Source organism: Agaricus bisporus (assembly GCF_000300575.1).
Source record: "Agaricus bisporus var. bisporus H97 unplaced genomic scaffold AGABI2scaffold_9, whole genome shotgun sequence".
NCBI classification, from domain to species: Eukaryota; Fungi; Basidiomycota; class Agaricomycetes; order Agaricales; family Agaricaceae; genus Agaricus; species Agaricus bisporus.
In genome coordinates, this window is record NW_006267372.1 from 627,288 (window position 1) to 645,434 (window position 18,147).

Sequence of the window (18,147 nt, forward strand, 5' to 3'; positions counted from 1 at the left end):
GCTTGCAGTTATCCAATTACTTGTCAAAGGCCCCGTGTGGTCATAGAACGAGGAGGCCGAGTCGATTCAGGAAATCTGAATCAACGTAAGTTCAAGTTGTACGCGTTGGATGGGCTCGGATATGTATATGATCACTTACCAGGCGAAAAATCCCCAGATCACTTGTTCTGGTACTCACTGACCAGTCCTCAGCGCTCATCACGGAGTGATATCATTGAGTCCCACAGGCCCAGTGGAGGATTTACGCATTCTTAGGTGAGGACAAATAAAACCAAGTTGTTGATCCCTATTTGCACGGCTGTGACGTTTTTACAGCAATCTTGTCTCCGAGTCTATTCTTACCTCCTCCGTCCATACCTTACCCACCGCCAAGAGTTTGACTGTTCGCTGGATCAGAACTTGAAGACTAGCCAATGGACCTGTCGATGGATGCTGTGAAAGCCTCCTACCGAGTCTCCGCCGAGTCAATGACACGTGTAATCTTCAACAATTCTCGTCTCATTTGATGCACAAGCAGGGAATGATTGGGAAGGTGTTTGAAGTTGCCGCTTCCGTTGCAAACATTCATGAGGCGTATGATTGGCGCCTGATTCACGCTGCCTCCATGTCGGATTTGGCCGGCCCCTTGAGGAAACTTTGCCTTAAGCCGCGCAAACTAAGGCAAATCAGGTATGAAATCGCTGATGTATACATACTCGACACCCTATTAAATGCTCAGCGTTTGCCTTTCCTTTCAACAGTGCAAGAATCGTCATATTTTCCCCTGAAAATTGGCTCTGAATTGATTGCTAGGTCGACCTCTATATGTCCGTTGACAGCGCTCTTACATATATCTAACAAGGTGCTGCACGAGCCACATTCATGCTCACTTTCGAACTCAGGGTTCACATCAGAATATGCATTTCAGTCACGCAACGAACGAAACTTGGAATAGAACAAGATCACGAATAACAGTGAAAGTGCATTAAGTTGAACTCGTAACGCCGCCCTTGACAGCCTGCCAAGAAGGACGGCTTTCTAGATCGTTGAACCACCTCGCGACGTTCGGCCTTTCCTCAATGGCGTTACAACCGGCTCGAGCTAGCATACTACCGTAAGGAAGGTGCTGAAGATCAGCCAAAGTGAGTTCCTGTAAGCAATAATTGAATTCCAATCAGCTTTAGTTCAAGAGATCGTAGGAAACGCGAACATCGCCCGCCAGGTATTTCTGTTTGGAGAGTATTTGCTCATATGCGTCCAGATTCACAGCAAGTTTCGCTTTCATCTCCTCGACTTTGTTTTCATCAGTTTTTTGGCCTATCATCCTGGAATTCCTCGGTCAAAGGGCCATGCTCAATATGTCATTTCTGTCCTTACGGTTTCCAGACTGCCTCAAATACCAAAGGTTGAGCGTATGCATTGAAATTAGCCATTTCTACAGCTGCAGCTTGCTCGAATAAAGCTCGTTTCTCGAGTTCTTGAGGTATCAGCTTGGCCCCTTGATTGGGATATTTTTCCTCGAGATAGCGAATGATTGCTCTGCTATCAAATAAGATGAAACCACCATCGTCCTATCAAGACCGACTTGATTTAACTGTTGAATTATACGGCACAAATAAGTTCTTACGATATATGGAATTTGCTCGAAGGGATTTTTAGCCTTGAACTCGGGCATCTTGTGTTCGCCTTTTACAAGGTCAACTACCACTAACTCGAAACGGATATTCTTCTCGTGTAGCACAATGCCGACGCGAATAACGCTGGGAGATAAGGGGACTCCATAGAGCTTCAGTACCATAATTTGGGATATAAGGGGAGGAGATGGACCGAAGGTGATAGTATCCACTCCTGAATCCCACATCTTATACTCTTTACTCAGTGTCTATTTATGATGAATGATGGCTTTGCTTTCAAATAGGATAAAACCATCATCGTCTTACAGAGACCGATCTCACCGAATTGTGTTGAATTGTGCGGTCCCGAAGGAATTCTTACGATATCATGGCAGATGATTTGGGGCGCCAAGTGAACGAACTTTTATGACTCGGATTCGAAGCAATTCAAATTCAATGCATCTATTCTTTTCTTCCTTTCCTTCCCAATTCCTTGCCGATCTTCTCACTCTCTCCAAGTCATTCATTGGAAACGGCATGCCCCGAGGGACGTGGATAAGGTCCACCACTGAAAAACTTGCCCGAGAATGTGCTTCCTCGCGACGTTCCAGTTCACATGAAATTAGAAGCTGATTGCGTAGGATCTCAAAAATCGATGTCTAAGATTTTCCTGTCTCCGGAAAACTCGAATCTCAAGCAAATTTAAGGGGCTGCGTATAGTTGAGTGAGCGATAAGCGGGTCCTCATCGAGCCTTTGGAGTTGAAGCCTGAAGGGTGAAATCGGAGATCTTCCATGCTACAAGGTCAGGACCGATATAAACCACATTTGGAAAGGACAGCAAATGTATACATTCGCGCCCACGTCTCTACAGCACTACATATATCATGTATATCGCGGATAATCCAAAAAGAAATATCCCGCAGTTATGAGCCACTTCTGCGACCCAAAAGCATTGGCTTAGCATTTGATTGGTGAACCGCATCTGGTGTTCTTCCACTGAGTCCACCGTAGTACGAGTCTCGGTATATGGAAAAGAAATGACACGCGCCCGACAAGCAATGAACATGACTGTGAGGTGAAGCGCTGCTGAGAGAAAACATAACAACATGACGGTTTGAAACTCGTTGCTCCTTTCATACTCGAGAACAGTATCCGCCAGTATGAGGAGAGAAGAAATGAGAAGAAGGAAACAACCTGACTGCATATATGACAAGAAATGTTCGTTACTAGTACTTTGACCCTGAGTAGCGCCGAGACACTCACAAGAATGGCTGACAGCCGGATATGCCTCGCCATAGACAATGTAGTATATCTTTCTTCATCTGCGTATTCACAGTCTATAGGATAGCTAAGAAATCCCATAAGAGGATGAATGGGGGTTGCAAACGTACCATTATTCGTCAGTGATAGTTTGTCTGAACGAATGTCATGATAACCACCATCGTTAGAGGGAAGTATTGACGGTCCCATAATCGAGTACTGCCAGTGACTCGGTAAAGTGAACTTCCATGATGGCTATATACCCTTCGAATATTTGGTTTCTCACTCGCCGGCGGCCGGTTATGAGTCATGGACTGGTCATGGATAGTTGGGGTCCAAGCATGTAGACCGCATGTTATCAACGAAGCACTGATCCACTGAATTTAGGCAAGTCGAAGAGGGTAGACATCCATCCAATCGGCTCGGCACTGCAGTCGGTACTAAGATCGCAGTCGTGTCACCCTAAAATACGTGAACAGCCTCAGTTTGGCGGTCCAGTGGGGTTTAGGGGAGTGAAATTAAAATTAGAGACGCAGTGCTGTAGGAACTAGCCTGAGGGAAATAGATAGTTCATGATGTGTCACTGTGACGTGCTGTTCAGCCGCTTTCCACACGACCTTCTAAATGCATTCGACTCTTCTGATACAGAAAGCTTACTATCAAAGTCCGAGCATTGCCCTCTCCATGGAACGAAGAAGCGTACCCGAAACACAACGTGAGATGTGATTTGAGCCGGATTCAGAGAATTTCTCCCCATTGTTGTCTATGCTGGATACAGCTTTCGTGTTCGTGCCTCGTGCCAAGGTGACCATACCAAGAATAAGCAGTGTACTCGTGGCTCCTCACTGCCTTACCCGCTCAGCGCTCAGGCCTTAAGTCACTTTGAACAGTCTCACGATTGGAAACTTTTCTCTTGAATCTGCTATTTTACAGATATGTTTACGAGTCAGAGTGAAATTGAAGTGTGTTGAAGTTCTATAAAATTGTTGCTATAAAAATTTCATTGCCTATTGATCTTTCGCGCCACAGCCAAGTCATCTTCAGTGTTGTGCATCTTCTCCGTATTCCCGCTGGTGACGACGTAAACGTAGGAACCACTTGCTGGTAGGCAGTATCATACTTTCCATCCACGAGATCCTCCAGAACCCTACACCATACACTACAACTTGAAGCATTGAAGTAAAGCCATATATGACCGAGATCAAAATCCGGTTCTGGATCACCTGCCAAAGAGTATATAGAATCGCGATGCCGAAAAGTGTTTGACCAAGCCCTTGAATCCACAAACAGAGCTGCTGGACTCGAAATACTGCCTCCATCCGTTTGGAGTGTTCTTTGCGGTCGGTGGAAGAACGTCGGGAAGGCTTATGCTCGAAGGCCAGAATTAAAGTGCGACCGCATACAAGCACGTTTGAGACGTAACAGGTGCCCGCCAGGAAACAGAAGAACATTGCTATCTCGAAATCCTGTCCTCTTTTGCGGGTAACATCCTCGGCCAAAGAGAGGAAGGCAGCGAGGATTGTGGCGCCAACTGTCGCCGACTACATTGGAATAAGTATCCCTCGGGGTGCGGACCGCGTGAACAAATAATAGTGCTTACAACAAAAACCGACGTCCCTAGACTTGTTGCCGACTCATCCAACTCTTCTTCGAAATCGCTAAAACTGGCTATTTATGGGTTTAAGGGAATCATCTGGTATGATAACTGCACAGAGCGTACTATCAATAGTTGGGTTCTCGGTTGACGTCGTGCGAACGGGCCTAATTTGAGAGGAAGCAGGGTTGATAGCTACGGATTCGACAGATTTTCCCTTTGAATCAAGAGCTGATGGTTGGGAGGATTGGCCCGGGCATTGATTTGGTGATTGATTGTCATGGACAGAGGAGGGAGACGACATGATGATGGGACGTAATCCAATTTCGAAGAATGATTAAATACAACAAACAATAGCATGTCTATTGTTCTGGTTTGCTCAACCAAGGACAATGCCGAATTAGATATTGATAAGTTACATGAGGCATTGAGACCTTCGCGTGTTGATTTGGGATGTGAGGGTGCTGACCTTTACTGCTGAGACGGACCCATGTTTCATCAATTGGGTAAACGCGGCCTGTTTCGGCAACAGGAGAGATTGATATCGATAAATGCGTGTACCACATGCGAAATCAGTATTAATGCGTCGTTTGTTTTCGGTCTAGGGTTATGCCTGCCGCCCATACAGTGTGAACCAAGTCGGATGAGCGAGGTTTGATCCTGATGCGCAACAACACGCGCCACCTTTGTATTGACCCATCCAATTCGTTAAACTCCGACTGCTTTCTAACAAACGTTCAAGATCTTGGAGAGGAGAGGAAACGATGCTAAGATCTTGCCAGTGCCTAAACACCGATAATGGAAAGTACAGCATATCTATCTCGTCGTCGTGAGCATGTATTTCTATATAGCTTGTAGATAAACATATTTAATTTAAATCCTACCCCTCCATTTGATTTCCAGCGACCTAAAAACAAAGTAAAGAATCGCACTAACAACAAATGCCATTTCGAAACCAATGTCTCCTGTCTTCTCCGCAATAGGTCCAACATACCATACTTGATCCATACAGGGTATCACTGGCCCAAACGAGAATATTACAGCCGCCACTGCAGGTAGGCCAGTCGGTAACAAACTAGGTGAATTCCACATTTCGGGGTCGTATAACGAGAAATCATTTTTTCGGAAGTAATAATGTTCCATAAAGATAATCGTGGTAAATGCGGCAGCCCAATATCCGAGTAAGCTGAGGAAGTTGATGAGAGTATCGTAGAACCTGTGTTGCCCGGCAATGGAAAGTGGGATTACGCTATGAAGATAGTGTCAGTTCGGTAAAACAGTTCCGAGAAATTTGACGGTTACATTGCCGTGCCGACGACACAGAACACATATCTTGGCACTTTGAGGAAAAACGGTATACACAGCTGAAGGTTGAATGCCATGGAATAAAATGTTATGGCCATGTTTCCAATCACTGACAGGCTGAGAAGTACAGTGAGGAATTTTCCGAAACCATGCACAGGTTGCAGCATTGCTTCTAACAGGCCGCCCACGTCCCCCAAAGCGTAACGTTCTTGCCAGAGCGGGACAGACGGGGCAGCAGCCATAACTGCAGCACCTGCGCATTGAAAAGGTATCTGAACAAGAAATTAGATTTTCTTCAAAGTTATTAGCTAAGGTTAGGCCCACTGTGGAAAGCACGAAACCGAGATAAGAGTGCAGGAAGATTCTCCAGCTACCACATTTAGTTAGCGCGAGGCCTTAGCACGAAAACATGACCTTACCTCTTGACATCCTCTTTGAAGTATAAAGAGAAGTCCGACGCGAGCGGGGTCCAAGTGATCGTAAAACCAGCCAACGTAGACACAAAACTCAAAACACCCCTAGCTGTGGCAGGTTCGTAGGTGGTTCCTGACAAGTTACTGCCCCCTAGACCCAGGGCAATTGCCAAAGTGATGATAATCGGAAACCACACAATACGCTCATACCAATTCAGCACAGAAAGTCCGCAGAAGGAGACGAGGAGTGATATGATCCCAATCACCACTATGCCTACCCTAGTTGATTCCAATAAATTCATGACTCAATTATTAATGGAGCAAACTTACGTCCAGCTGAGATGTTCGTCTGAAACACTCGATAGGGCTTGTCCCCCAAGGATACAATTCAAAATGGAGAAGCCACACATCCCAATAAGGTTTAGTAGGCAGCACAATAGAACTCCATAGTACCTGCCACACTTTGTAAGCCATACGGCCTGATCCTCGTGCAACGGATGAGACTCACCCAAATGAATATCTAGATATTACCATTTGCCTCATCCCTAACTTGGGACCCCAAGTCGACCTAAATGAGGGTCATCGTCAACAAAATTCTTCTGAATCAGTGACTACGGGAAAGCATACGCATAAGCGGGCATGAGGCAGAACAACAATTCAAAAAATAGTATTGTCAAACAGGAATCTCTCGTCCCCAAGCCGAATATGGCAGGGCCGAGTGTGCCGGCCGAGAATGACAGGATGTTGCAGTTCGCTGAAAACCAAACGAAAAATAATTTGTAGTACTGTGTATCTTGACGTTCCTCAGGCGGAACAGGCTTGATGCCTTAGTAGGAGTCATTAAGATTTATCCCTGTAAAATTTATCAACAATTGATTGATAACGCACCCCTAGTTTCCAGGCCAATGCTTTCCAATTTCGCTAACCTTCCTACCTCAATGTTTTCAAAACTGCCTGTCTTTGCCAACTCGGCATCAACAATCTTTGATTCATCTTCATGGCCGCGCAGCTCCAGTGACGCACGACCCATTTTTTCTGAAGACATAATGTTTGGTTAGTCTATGCATAAATGAGGTTGGAGAAGTTCGAAAGAGGAAACACCACCGACTGACATGTGTATGTCAGAAGTATCCAATCCTTTTAATCGAACACAAGTTGATCGTGGAGTGGCAGCTGTTGCAATCGCAATTGAATGCGATTGATTGGGGTGTGCTGGCAGTGATTATCCAACAACAACGAACCAAAGTAACCTTTCTCATGAACCTGACTTCTTGACTTATCAATTCTCATAAGTCCCACGTGATGATTCGGTCAAAGCGTTCTGGGTAAATGACGTGATAGATCGCTGACGGCACGGTAAATCTGTTCTTCATGATATGTTTATATTATAAGCAGTATATGGGGGTTGAACCCAGATGGGTGGGATAGGATGAGACTGCCACTTGTCGCTTAATTAGGGATGTCACTTGGGGGAGTATGATCACATGACGTGATTACTGGAGATCCGATACGATGCCGAGCGGACCGTTGCACCTGGGTGCTGGTCTGGCGTCAGCTGGCGTCAGGCTCCCACGATGAGCCAATATCGAGGTTGCACTGCCACCTGATGAAGGCCGACCTCACTGCCTGACTGAGATGCGAAGACTTTTTGTTCGTCTATCTGTGCGTACCTCGTAGATAAGATGCAATATCTACGGTTCAGTCGGCCGTCTCCGATGATAAAGCCGAAAGTACAGCAAAGATCAGAGTCGGCTAGCATTGAAGTAGCCGATTACCATACTTTAACAAAATCCCCCAAGCCACTTGAAATTCCGCTGTACACCATCCTTAATCACCCCAATCGCGTCGGTAGACTCAAGTGGGGACAACATCTCTTCCCCTCTTTTATAATTATCCTAAAGAAGCATCATTGGGCGCTTCGCTATCTAAGGCGGCTTTTCTTTCTTCGTTAAGTACAGCTTGTGCGATATACACGAAATTTCGTTGAATATCATAGCCAGCTCGGCGATAATCTCGGTCGCTTTACATTTTAACTCTTTCTTCGCATGACAGCTTCACCTCATCATTTACTTCACCTTTCCCAGCCTCTCGTTAGTCTCTCTGACACTTCAAAGCTTTTCTTTTCTTTCTGCTTTTCAACTCGAGATTATTTTGATACCTTTCCACAGGGTATATGAGTTCAATTCCTAATTAGCTGTCAGTGATTCCGGGACTCGAGTTTAATATCTATGGAGACGTAACAGATGAAGGTACTTCGAATACTCGTTAGATACAGGGTTTGACACACTCGTTTCAGGTTTACTTAGTACACATTCACGCAAAGATCACCCATTGAAATGCATTCTGGTTACACGTTCAATCCTTCTCGAGGTGTCTATATATTACTCTGAATCGTAGAAAGGACTCCGAGAGATCGCGTGAAAAGAAAGAATACACGCAGTGGATCGTAACTTCGGTGTTCTCAGGCATCTCCGAGGAATGTGAATAGATACCAACGGACAAAATTAAAAACACTCCATCGTTTTCGTCATCGAGGGCCTTCAAATATTGCATTGACCTAAGTTACCTATTCAATCGGGCATCGACGGTTCAGCGGGACCGATAACCCTGAGTTACCAGAACGACTAGCCCTGCATAATACTTTGTGGAACAGGAACTTGGCGTCGGACAATACAATTTTTTTCGGGAGGCTTCGATTTGTGGCTTCCCTGTTGCTGTACAGTGTACGAGATATAGGACCTGATGATAATGTGATCTTGGTGTGATCTGAGAATCGACTTTCTCGAGTTGACTGAAGTCTTACCCTGAGACATCAGATTTATGTTTTCGGTTCTGTTCAACATAGAGAATTCAAAAATCTCATTGTTTAAGTTTGGCAGCGTGGAAATATCGCCAAAAGGTTGGCGACGGCCCATGTGTCCAATATTCACTTTGTTTTTTTTATTTTGGGATCCAAGATAATGGAAGAGATATCGATTTCAACTCGAACTCATTTATATTCTTTTTACAAAGTGTGGCCGTTGGTATGACAGCCACGGTCTGGTCGGACTCTATCACTGAGCAACACATTAGTATTAAGTATGTTCGTTACATACCACCAAAGTGACCGTTTCACCCTTTACACCAAACCCAGCACAATATATCGATCTGTCAAAAAAACCGCTGTCACTCGCTCAAAGATAGCCATTTATGACCGCAAGAAAAAACGTCTCTCGATAAAGGTATATGTCAATTAAAATGCGGTAGTTAAATAAATACGACCAACAATAACTCCTTGATCCCATTTTTGACATCTGCTCCGTGTTTTAGTTTCCCTGTCTGTTTGACCGAGAATACGGGACCTGCCACCGGTGTACATACATGTGTACATTTTAGATCAGAGTGATTGATCGATAATCCATTTCGTAGAAGCCCGGGGAGATTTGTACCAGATAGGCTTTTGTTTTAGCCGAGGAGCCTTCAGGGGTTTGGGGGAGTTGATCTTTTCGCTCTCAGATGAACAGAATTGATTGTGAAAGCTTGTTATCAGTATTTCTGACTTTGCGAAAGGACAATCTTAATGGCCACTAATACAAGTGGATTGCGAAGTTTTAAGACCGATGGTCACACTTATCCGCATATTGAAAGATTCAGAATTTGCAAAAAAAAAAACCTGTTTCAACTGACACACGTGTCCGGTGCCGGTGACTTTCCAACCAATGGATTCATATGTAGACCCGGGAATGACGTCGAGTGAACGCTTGGAGTTTTATTATCAGCGAAAAAATGAAGGGGTCGGAGGAAGACTGCTTGGATTTGGGAATGAAATTTTCTTCCCAATGATCGCGCTAGCCTGACTGCCTCTGATCAATAATGACGATTAATTTATATCTATTTATCTTTTTCCCGACCGTCTCGGTATATAGACGAGACGCCCGAGTTGTGTTTTTTTCTCTATTTATCGGAGTGTCGGGAAAATCGTCTATATGAAACTATTATGTATTTTGCCGATAATATTGCGCTTAAGAACTTTCATAATTACTGAAAAAAAAAAAAGAAAATGCAACGAGCCGTCGTTTAAAAGTGACAGATCTGACTTTTGATTGATCATGATGCATGATGCATGGATTAAATGATTCCAAACTTTAAGTTTATTTTTGTAGCTTGATCACAAAAGGAGTTGTGGCATAAAACTTGTATCAATGAATCATTTTATGTTCTCTGTTCGCAAAAGATAATCTGCATTTGCATCATTTTTTGTGAACAGAAGAACTTAAAGCTTGTTGAGCAGAAGTCTTAACTTAGGTACGGTGTACATACATACTACGTAGTATACGTACATATGTGCCTTTATATAATACATGGCATATCAGTGCCTAGTAGACGACATAATCGGAAAGCATCAATCACCTCTCTTCCTTCTCATTCGCTCACCAAACTCCACATCTACACTTACAGCGTCAATTACGCGGCCTTGTTGTTTTTTTTAAACTTATTTTAAAGCGAAATAAAAGAAACACTAATAGTTGGATCACAAGTTTTTCCTTTGGGACTAAGAACTTGATTTATGAAAACGGAGTGAATGCGCTAAACTATATCTGGTTATCAAGAGCAACAAGAGATGAAGATTAAATCGCCCTTGAGAACATTGAGAATACTTCTTGGAAAGTTGGCTCTAGTAAACGACGTCGGGGATAAACGCAACCAGTGTGATTAATTAAATCGCATTACGGTAAAGATTTGACCAGAGTAAAAAAAAACTCAACTTTGCATAGTAACGGCAATGAAAAAAGAAAAAGCGTTGCTTCGTGACTTCTCGAGTCCTTCCTGAAACACCCGCCTCAGTAAAAGAATGTAGGGATCGGACATTTTCAGGGAAGCCGTTCGGGTAGTAAGTAAGTAAGAAACGTTTTGGATAACTATCTTAATAATTCAGCAAGGGGAAGAGGAAGTGTCAGTGGTCATCGCTTACTGAACCTGAAAGTTTACCATGTTAAAGAAAACGTATGTAACAATACGGTAGAAAAACAATCCCGACAGCGGGAAAGCAAACCTGAAACAAAGGACTTTCTTTACATATGGACCTTGTTTCGAGGTTTTAAAACCGTAAAACATGCAGAAACGAGGGCGGGTGTCGGACACCAGACCAAATGAATACTTACGGGGGCCGATGCATGTGGGGGAGGGGGATCCATTGGATATCGCTAACGCTACAGCATCCCCTTGGATAAAAAGGAATATTGGTTTAAGAAAAAGAGTCCCATTTGCGGTTGCCAAGCACAGTTTTATACCCCATACGCCGAACCTCGTCATGTATGTATCATGTTATGATTTTTTGTGGGCCTTTTGGAGGAACGGGATTGCGTCCCGTGAAAACCGGGGTAGGCTAAACGAGGAATGTTGGAAAGGGTCACTGTGACGGTGACGGGTTTAATGGGCCCCTACTGTACTATGTAGCAAAGTAGGTTGAAGCAGAGTAATAAACAGCATTTCGATAGTTGTAAGGCTGGTGGAAAGATTTTATATTACGACGGAGACGGCTGGCATGAGCGAAGGGGACGGGGCAGCCGAAACGGAAAAATGGTTTCAGAAAGTGAATATTTATGGAAAGGCGTCGTCCCTGACGACTTGGCATTTCGAGGCAAGCTGAAACACGAAAAACGAGAAACGAGGCCCCATCGACCATGCAGACACAATAGCCTGAAAAGGCGAATGAAAAAAAAAAAGGTGGTGACAATCTCACTCCTATTCCCCTTCCATGTACTTGCACTCTCGGTGAGTGGTTTTATTTATTCGTTTTTGGGTTGAGAAGCTGGAATTGATGGGTTCAGGGACAGGGAATCACGAAGTTGCGCGATGGTGTTGTGTGTGTCAGGATTCCCAGCGACAGCGCAAGATCAATCAGGAGGAGGAGAGAAGAACACATGGTTTTTTGGTCCGCACAAGAGAGTTTTGCGTGAGCCTGTTTCTCTTCCCCACCTCTCCTCCTCTGCCATGGGTACTGCAGAACCAAGATACTCGTCGTCATCGTCGTCGTCGTCGTCGTCCTCAAGCTTGCCATCATCATCATCTCCAAATATACCCGTTCCCACCACCCTCCGCTCTCATCCACAGCCGGGGCCGAGTAAGACGCCGACGCCTCTTATTACCATCGACAGTACTGGGTTGGGAGAGTCGTCGACGTGCCACCAGGTGCCGACGTCGCGTGTGCTGATTTCTGGTGTCAAACGCGGTGATCCCACTCCCAGCAAGAACAACATCAACCTTCGTTATCAGTCAATGACCATTGTCGATCCCAGTAGTCACACCACTTCAGGTGATTGATACCTTTTTTCCTTCCCCAGACTCGTTCCCCTTCTTAATCATTTTCCTCTAGTGCCTCCTTCCCGGAAAAAAAAACTCGACCCGCCCATGAGTTCGTCAAGACGCAAATCGTCGCCGGGTCGTGGCCATCGTCAGAAACCGTGTCCCATGCTCGAAGCGATACCCAACTCGTGGGCGTCTGCTTCCAGACCGAGCGATCTGCGCCCCAATCCACCTGCTCCCCAGAAAGCGCCGGTAACCAGACCGTCTCCACCACCTCCACCCCCTTTGCCTGCTGTGCGCTCCACCACTGCTCGGGAGCGATCAAAATCCGCTGAGCGTAAACCCTCGGTGATAGGCCCGAGGTCTCCCAGGCGGGGTGCAGTGCAGGTGGTCCAACCGACGCCAAAGCGACTTTCATTGGGCATGGTCATGGATACCACAAAACTCGTTAGCACAGATAAACCGACGGGACGCAGTATTCCGTCGTCGCCCAGTGCGTTGACGCGGCTGCCCATCTCTGGCTCGCACTACACCCGCGAATTGTCGCCATCGCCCGTCTCCCATCTCCTTCGTTCCACGTCTCCCGTATCTCCACCGGTACTCGGCCCGAGACTTCTTCCGGTCCCTCCTCCAGCCTCACCACCGCCGATATCGACCGCATCGCCTTCCCCTCGTCGGCCCATGCTTCATCTAAACCCGACTGTACCGCTCTCACCTTTCACAACCTCACCACCCTCATTGCCTTCTTCAGCAGTGTCACCGAAATCACCTTCTGTCAATGCAACTCCCACGACTGCCACTACAACCGCGACAACCTCTTCTTATATCAGTGCCTTGTCCAAATATGATGATTCCCTGTATATGAAAAGGGATATCCGCTATGATTCGCCTGTGTCAAGGCGAATTGATGATCATCTCGAATTTCAAATTCACGATACCCATATTCTAGATAAATCTAATTCGAATTTACAAGAGACGATTCCTTCGTTGCCTATCAAAGAAGAAGAAGAAGAAGGAGAAGAAGATCAAGGTTATTTGGATGACTTGGAAGCATATGATTGGACTCTAGACGAAGAAGAAGACCAATATGATGATCAACTTTTTCGTATTCCTATATCACCAACTTCATCTATATCCTCTTCGAATCCTCTCAATGACAACAATAATGGACCTATCGTCGAAGTGTTTGTGGATAATTTATATTGTGGAGGTGCAGAGAGGAGTCCTTCACCGATTATATATGCGAGACCTGCGGATAGTGATTATTCAGATGAAGAATCGAATGGAGGAAGACGGAGGAGAGTTAGGAGACGTGGTGGTAATGTGGAAGAAGTGTTGAGTGATGAGGGTTTGAAGATTGGGAATACTATCATTACAAGTCCATCAAGTCCGAATGGAAGTTCAAGACGTGATGATAGACATGGGTATTCGTCACCGCCTATGTCGTATCATTCGGACGATTCGTCGTTGTATTATACTGGAACTCGACCTTTACCGTCTAGGAGGAAGAGAAGAGAACAGTTGAGGTCGTATAGGTATAGTTTTCGACCACAGACTTCACATGCTAGTGCCGCGGCAGCCGCTGCCGCTGCTGCATCAAACACTCTAGCTGGTATACCTCTTACCGGTGGTGGTGGTGGTGGTGGGGGTATGGCAAAAGGTACCAAAGGTACAAAGGGCATTGTTGGATGTAGGAGGAATCCTTCTCCGATAGCGTATGCGAGAAGAAGATCTTTGGATGGGTTGTATGATTTTGATTCGGAAGATGAGATGGATGAAGGTGAATGTTGTGATACGACGAGAGAGGATGGGTTGGGGTCTGGGTCGTCGTGGGATTCGAGAAGGACGAATTTGGGTGGGTTTATGATTACGGGTGGTGGTGGTGGAAGACAGAAGAAGAGGAGGATGGTACAACCGAGATCGTTTATGCATGCGTATTCGAAACCACCGGATGTGACGTCGTTTGAAGTGCATTCGGAAGAAAGGGAAAGGGTGATCGAGAAAGAAAAAGAAAAAGAAAAGGAGAGAGGGAGGAAGAAGGAGAGAACGTTGATGTCGATGCCACTTGGCAGTTATAACAATGGGAATGGAAATGGGTTTGGTAATAAGGAAAGAGAGAAGGAGAAGGAGATGAAAGAGAAACCGAGGACGAGGAAAATAAGTCGTGGGTTTTTAGATGAATTGGCAGCTGTTGCGGCAAGAAAAACGAATAACCACAATAACAATCATAATTCGACTACTCCGAGGACGTCAGGAGGATCACCGCCACCACCACCGTTACCGTCACTTCCTCCGTTACCTTTTCATTCGAAAGACAGGGATCGAGAGGATAAAGATAAAGAGAAGGAGAAAGAGAAGAAAAGAAAATGGGTATGGGAGTTGAGTAATAACAGTAAATCCGAGTCGGGGAGTGCTACTACCAAGGAGAAGGTCGTGGTATGTTCAACTGGTACTCACACCGGAGAGGGTTTGGGTGGGGAGAATGTGGTGGTATTGGATATTGGGTGTACGACGAGTTATCTTCATCATGGTGGAAAGAAAGTGGGAAGAGGAGGGAGTGGGGATGGGTATCAAGGGTGGAATAAGGAATGGCCGGATGAGGATGAGGGGAGTCATCGGGATTGTAAGAGGGGAAAGAAACAAAGGCATAGTTTGAATGGATTGGAGTTTGTTTGATTTTTTTTTTGCAAGTTTTTTTTTTTGGCGAGTTTTAATATGTAGTTGTTTTTTTGTTGGTAATTTACGGTATAATTTAAAACTGTTTATACAATTATTTTGTTGTGCAATCTTTTTGAATTGAGTTTTTCTATTCTGAAATCCTTTTGAGTCTTTCTCCGAGTCAGTTCTTGTCTTTTTGATGCGTGCTGGGGTGAAAGGAAATTAAAAAGGAACAAAGGAAAGGAAAGGCTTGGGCCATGAGGGAGATGGGTATGTCGTATATCCATGTAGATAAGAGCGTGTCTGATACGCACGGTTGAAACATGAATTAAGTCAACTGTTGTAGAAGGGACTTGCCTCGTGCAACTTTAGTTCCGACATACAGGCGGCCGGGTTCGGCAAGTAAGACAACGAATTTGAATTTGTGTTGTCTGAGAAAGGTTTTTGAGCCTTGTTGGTGTCTAGGGGATGGTGATACGTTTATTTATTCTTTTACTTCTTTGTTTCAAGACCCGTTTCTTCTTGTGTTCTCCAGGAAATGTTTTTTCAAGTGCCAGTTTCAACTTGATACTTTGAAGTCCTTGCCGCCTGGCTTCGCTGCTGCCGTGTTTCGGAGTTTGAATTGTGAAACGTGTACTGGAAGTATTCACTCCAGTACTAGTCGGATCCCCGAGTCATCGCCTGCAGTCAAGACAAGTGAATTAAGAGGCGATTCTGTACTGCAGTCGTGCCGTACTACCTCACGAGGCCTCACGTTAGCCACTGCATTGCATTGTACTTCGGCTGCACCGCCACAGGCGGCAATCAGGCCCTCCGACTCACCGGCACCCCCGCCATCGATGCTAGGGCTAAGCAGCGTACAACGTGCAGATTCGCTTCCTATGTCATTCAAACATCTGTGACCACACGTTTCACTATGCCCATCTCATGAATCTATCTTTGATTGATACGGCGTGTTGCCCTTGCCTCGCGCCTCAATTTTTTTCCGCGTTCTTTCTTCCTTTTCGGGGAACTGATATTTTCTAGCCAGTCTATATAACTTCTTGTTCTTTTGAGGAACCCAGACAACATTTCTTCTCCACCTAGCGACCTTCACCTCGCAAGCGCAATCATGGTTGAAACCGAGAAATCTCGCAGTTCAACGCTCAATGCATATCCCCTTCCCTATAGAACCCGTTCAAGAAGAACTGCCCTACCAGATCCATCTTTCCAAGACATCTCTTCCTTAGGTATATTTTGAACAATTTGTTGCTATTGAATATCTCTTCATGTGCAGAAATAGGTTCCGAAGCCGCGGAAATGACGAAGGATTTTGAGGACCTCGCGAAGTTCTCAGAAGCCTCCTTGGTCTACGTAAGTGTAACGTCCAGCATAAACTAATTTGAGCGCACTTGACGGTCGCTCATAGTCAGGGTTTATCATCGCCTTGGTCATCGCTTTCCTCGCACTGGCCAACAAAGTCTCTCAAAAGATGGGAGACATAGAGATAGAAGCAGCGATGACTCTATGCTTCCTCGCCGCCTCTTGTCATCTCTCCATCATCCTCGTGTCAAGTCGAGCATGTATTGTCACCTATCAGTATTCTCAAGTCCTCAAAAAGGATCGTTCTTCCGTCTCTGTGAAAGCGTTTCGCAAAAAGCTTGAAGCATCCCTACGGACCCTTTGTGTATGCGAATGGATTCAAGGCTTTGGTCAAACAATCATGGTTCCCTCGCTGCTCTACACGATTTGGCTCATGTTCGAACATCGTATACTCGTTTTTCTCATTTACGGCTTCATCATACTTCTTGAATTCGTTATTCATTTCGCGGGATTCTGGAGGGTGTGTTGGGGTACCACTACGCTGCGGCCGCTTGAAAGATATCTTAGGCGCTTTAGGCGAAGAACGAGGGAGAATGTAGAAGGATCTTGATCAATGGTTGTTTCGCGGTTTTTCTTGAAGACTACAAGTTGCATATTACACGTGTCTTCTTTTTTACTGTCTTTTCCCCTGGTGGGCTTTTCTACCGATTATTAGAAAATCTCAATATCATTCCGTTTGCGGTGATAATCTTGGTTCCGATGATAAAACGATGAAAGATCATGAACTCATCAGCCAGAGACCGCTTGAGACCGCTTTCTTACATACCCGGGTTCTACAAACTTGAGGCGTCTGCCTCATGGCTGTAGTGTCATTCCATGCGCTATCAAGGGGTTCGAGGGGCCCCAATTCGATTTTGTGCAGCCGAGAGAAGCCTACCTTACGAGGAAATTAATGAGTACATGTACCCTCTTTTCGTGAGAGCGTCGGCTACCGTAGTAACCAGAAGGGGAAGGTGGTAGGAGTAAATGATAGAGGCATGACAGGCTTCTTTGATTATCGAGGAAAATCTTAGTATTATTACAATGCTCATGAACGCGAAAATTTATTGCCGGTTAATCTCAAGTTGCGATCAATCTTTGAGAGATAGTGGCCTAGATGATCAGGAACAGTTCATGAAGAGCTACAGTTCTGATGAGGTTCGATCAGAATAGACTCATCAGATCATTCTCATTACTTGGTTCTCGCCAGCTGATCTATATTTAAATTCTCAAGTCTCGTTGCAAAAATGGTGAGGACAAAGCAACTCATTGGCGGGAGCGTTATCAGGATACAGGCAGGGTAGCCGAGAGCACGTTTTGCCCTCAGAATGATAGAGGTCTCCAGTGAGCTTAATGAATCATTAATGTTCCCGACAAATCATGTTCGTGCGGCTAAATCGCCTAGCTGGTAATTTCAACGGAGCTGTGCAATACTAAGTATCGGCTCACAACATCTTAAGCTGGGATTTTCTACACCATCATAGTACTCCATTTATGCTACAACTACCAACACACACATATACAAGACTACATTCAAACAACGTCAAAAAAGAGTGAAACATTTGAACGAGGTTCGAAAACGAGTGACAGTTATGAACAGGCGATGATCCGTGCTCTGGTCTCTAGTGTGTCAAGACCACGTAGAATGTGTACACCGTGGATAGTCCAAAAAGACTAGTCCAAGGAATTGGATCCATT

General features: G+C 45.1%; 6 protein-coding genes across 6 annotated transcripts; 1 reads left to right on the forward strand and 5 right to left on the reverse strand.

Annotated features, from left to right (window-relative positions):
* Positions 1-351: 351 nt before the first annotated feature.
* On the reverse strand, positions 352-1,793 carry AGABI2DRAFT_194526 (hypothetical protein). The gene is made up of 6 exons (XM_006463767.1): positions 1,607-1,793; positions 1,357-1,550; positions 1,190-1,304; positions 894-1,129; positions 738-841; positions 352-666 (listed from the first exon to the last, which is right to left on the reverse strand). Exons 1-4 carry the CDS (start codon positions 1,775-1,777, stop codon positions 965-967), a joined length of 645 nt encoding a protein of 214 aa, XP_006463830.1. The 5' UTR covers positions 1,778-1,793; the 3' UTR covers positions 352-666; positions 738-841; positions 894-964.
* A 2,060-nt stretch (positions 1,794-3,853) lies between these two features.
* Positions 3,854-4,751, reverse strand: AGABI2DRAFT_120630 (hypothetical protein; the record flags this gene model as incomplete). The annotated part of the gene is made up of 5 exons (XM_006463768.1): positions 3,854-3,923; positions 3,974-4,076; positions 4,142-4,394; positions 4,454-4,521; positions 4,574-4,751. The coding sequence occupies 5 exons, from the start codon at positions 4,749-4,751 to the stop codon at positions 3,854-3,856; spliced, it is 672 nt and encodes a 223-aa protein (XP_006463831.1).
* A 569-nt stretch (positions 4,752-5,320) lies between these two features.
* On the reverse strand, positions 5,321-7,210 carry AGABI2DRAFT_152889 (hypothetical protein; the record flags this gene model as incomplete). The annotated part of the gene is made up of 8 exons (XM_006463769.1): positions 5,321-5,696; positions 5,750-6,024; positions 6,077-6,122; positions 6,172-6,444; positions 6,496-6,618; positions 6,674-6,733; positions 6,793-6,991; positions 7,054-7,210. 8 exons carry the CDS (start codon positions 7,208-7,210, stop codon positions 5,321-5,323), a joined length of 1,509 nt encoding a protein of 502 aa, XP_006463832.1.
* Positions 7,211-12,878: 5,668 nt separating this feature from the next.
* AGABI2DRAFT_194528 (hypothetical protein) lies at positions 12,879-13,404 on the reverse strand. The gene has a single exon (XM_006463770.1). It carries the CDS (start codon positions 13,109-13,111, stop codon positions 12,899-12,901), a length of 213 nt encoding a protein of 70 aa, XP_006463833.1. The 5' UTR covers positions 13,112-13,404; the 3' UTR covers positions 12,879-12,898.
* Positions 13,405-13,654: 250 nt separating this feature from the next.
* On the reverse strand, positions 13,655-14,205 carry AGABI2DRAFT_194529 (hypothetical protein). Its single transcript, XM_006463771.1, has one exon. The coding sequence runs from the start codon at positions 14,130-14,132 to the stop codon at positions 13,923-13,925; it is 210 nt and encodes a 69-aa protein (XP_006463834.1). The 5' UTR covers positions 14,133-14,205; the 3' UTR covers positions 13,655-13,922.
* Positions 14,206-16,177: 1,972 nt separating this feature from the next.
* On the forward strand, positions 16,178-17,117 carry AGABI2DRAFT_194530 (hypothetical protein). Its single transcript, XM_006463772.1, has 3 exons — positions 16,178-16,337; positions 16,391-16,461; positions 16,517-17,117. The coding sequence occupies exons 1-3, from the start codon at positions 16,220-16,222 to the stop codon at positions 17,018-17,020; spliced, it is 693 nt and encodes a 230-aa protein (XP_006463835.1). The 5' UTR covers positions 16,178-16,219; the 3' UTR covers positions 17,021-17,117.
* Positions 17,118-18,147: the final 1,030 nt, after the last annotated feature.

Bases quoted from the DNA above. Each gene is read 5' to 3' on its own strand.
- AGABI2DRAFT_194526 (XM_006463767.1), bottom strand. From the start codon at position 1,777: ATGGTACTGAAGCTCTATGGAGTCCCCTTATCTCCCAGCGTTATTCGC. The intron at 1,551-1,606 runs GTAAGAACTTAT...CGGTCTTGATAG, and splicing joins TCGAGCAAATTCCATATATC to GACGATGGTGGTTTCATCTT. The intron at 1,130-1,189 runs GTTCGCGTTTCC...TATTGCTTACAG, and splicing joins AGAAATACCTGGCGGGCGAT to GAACTCACTTTGGCTGATCT.
- AGABI2DRAFT_194528 (XM_006463770.1), bottom strand. From the start codon at position 13,111: ATGCGGTCGATATCGGCGGTGGTGAGGCTGGAGGAGGGACCGGAAGAA.
- AGABI2DRAFT_194529 (XM_006463771.1), bottom strand. From the start codon at position 14,132: ATGCCCTTTGTACCTTTGGTACCTTTTGCCATACCCCCACCACCACCA.
- AGABI2DRAFT_194530 (XM_006463772.1), top strand. From the start codon at position 16,220: ATGGTTGAAACCGAGAAATCTCGCAGTTCAACGCTCAATGCATATCCC. The intron at 16,338-16,390 runs GTATATTTTGAA...GTGCAGAAATAG, and splicing joins CCAAGACATCTCTTCCTTAG to GTTCCGAAGCCGCGGAAATG. The intron at 16,462-16,516 runs GTAAGTGTAACG...GGTCGCTCATAG, and splicing joins CAGAAGCCTCCTTGGTCTAC to TCAGGGTTTATCATCGCCTT.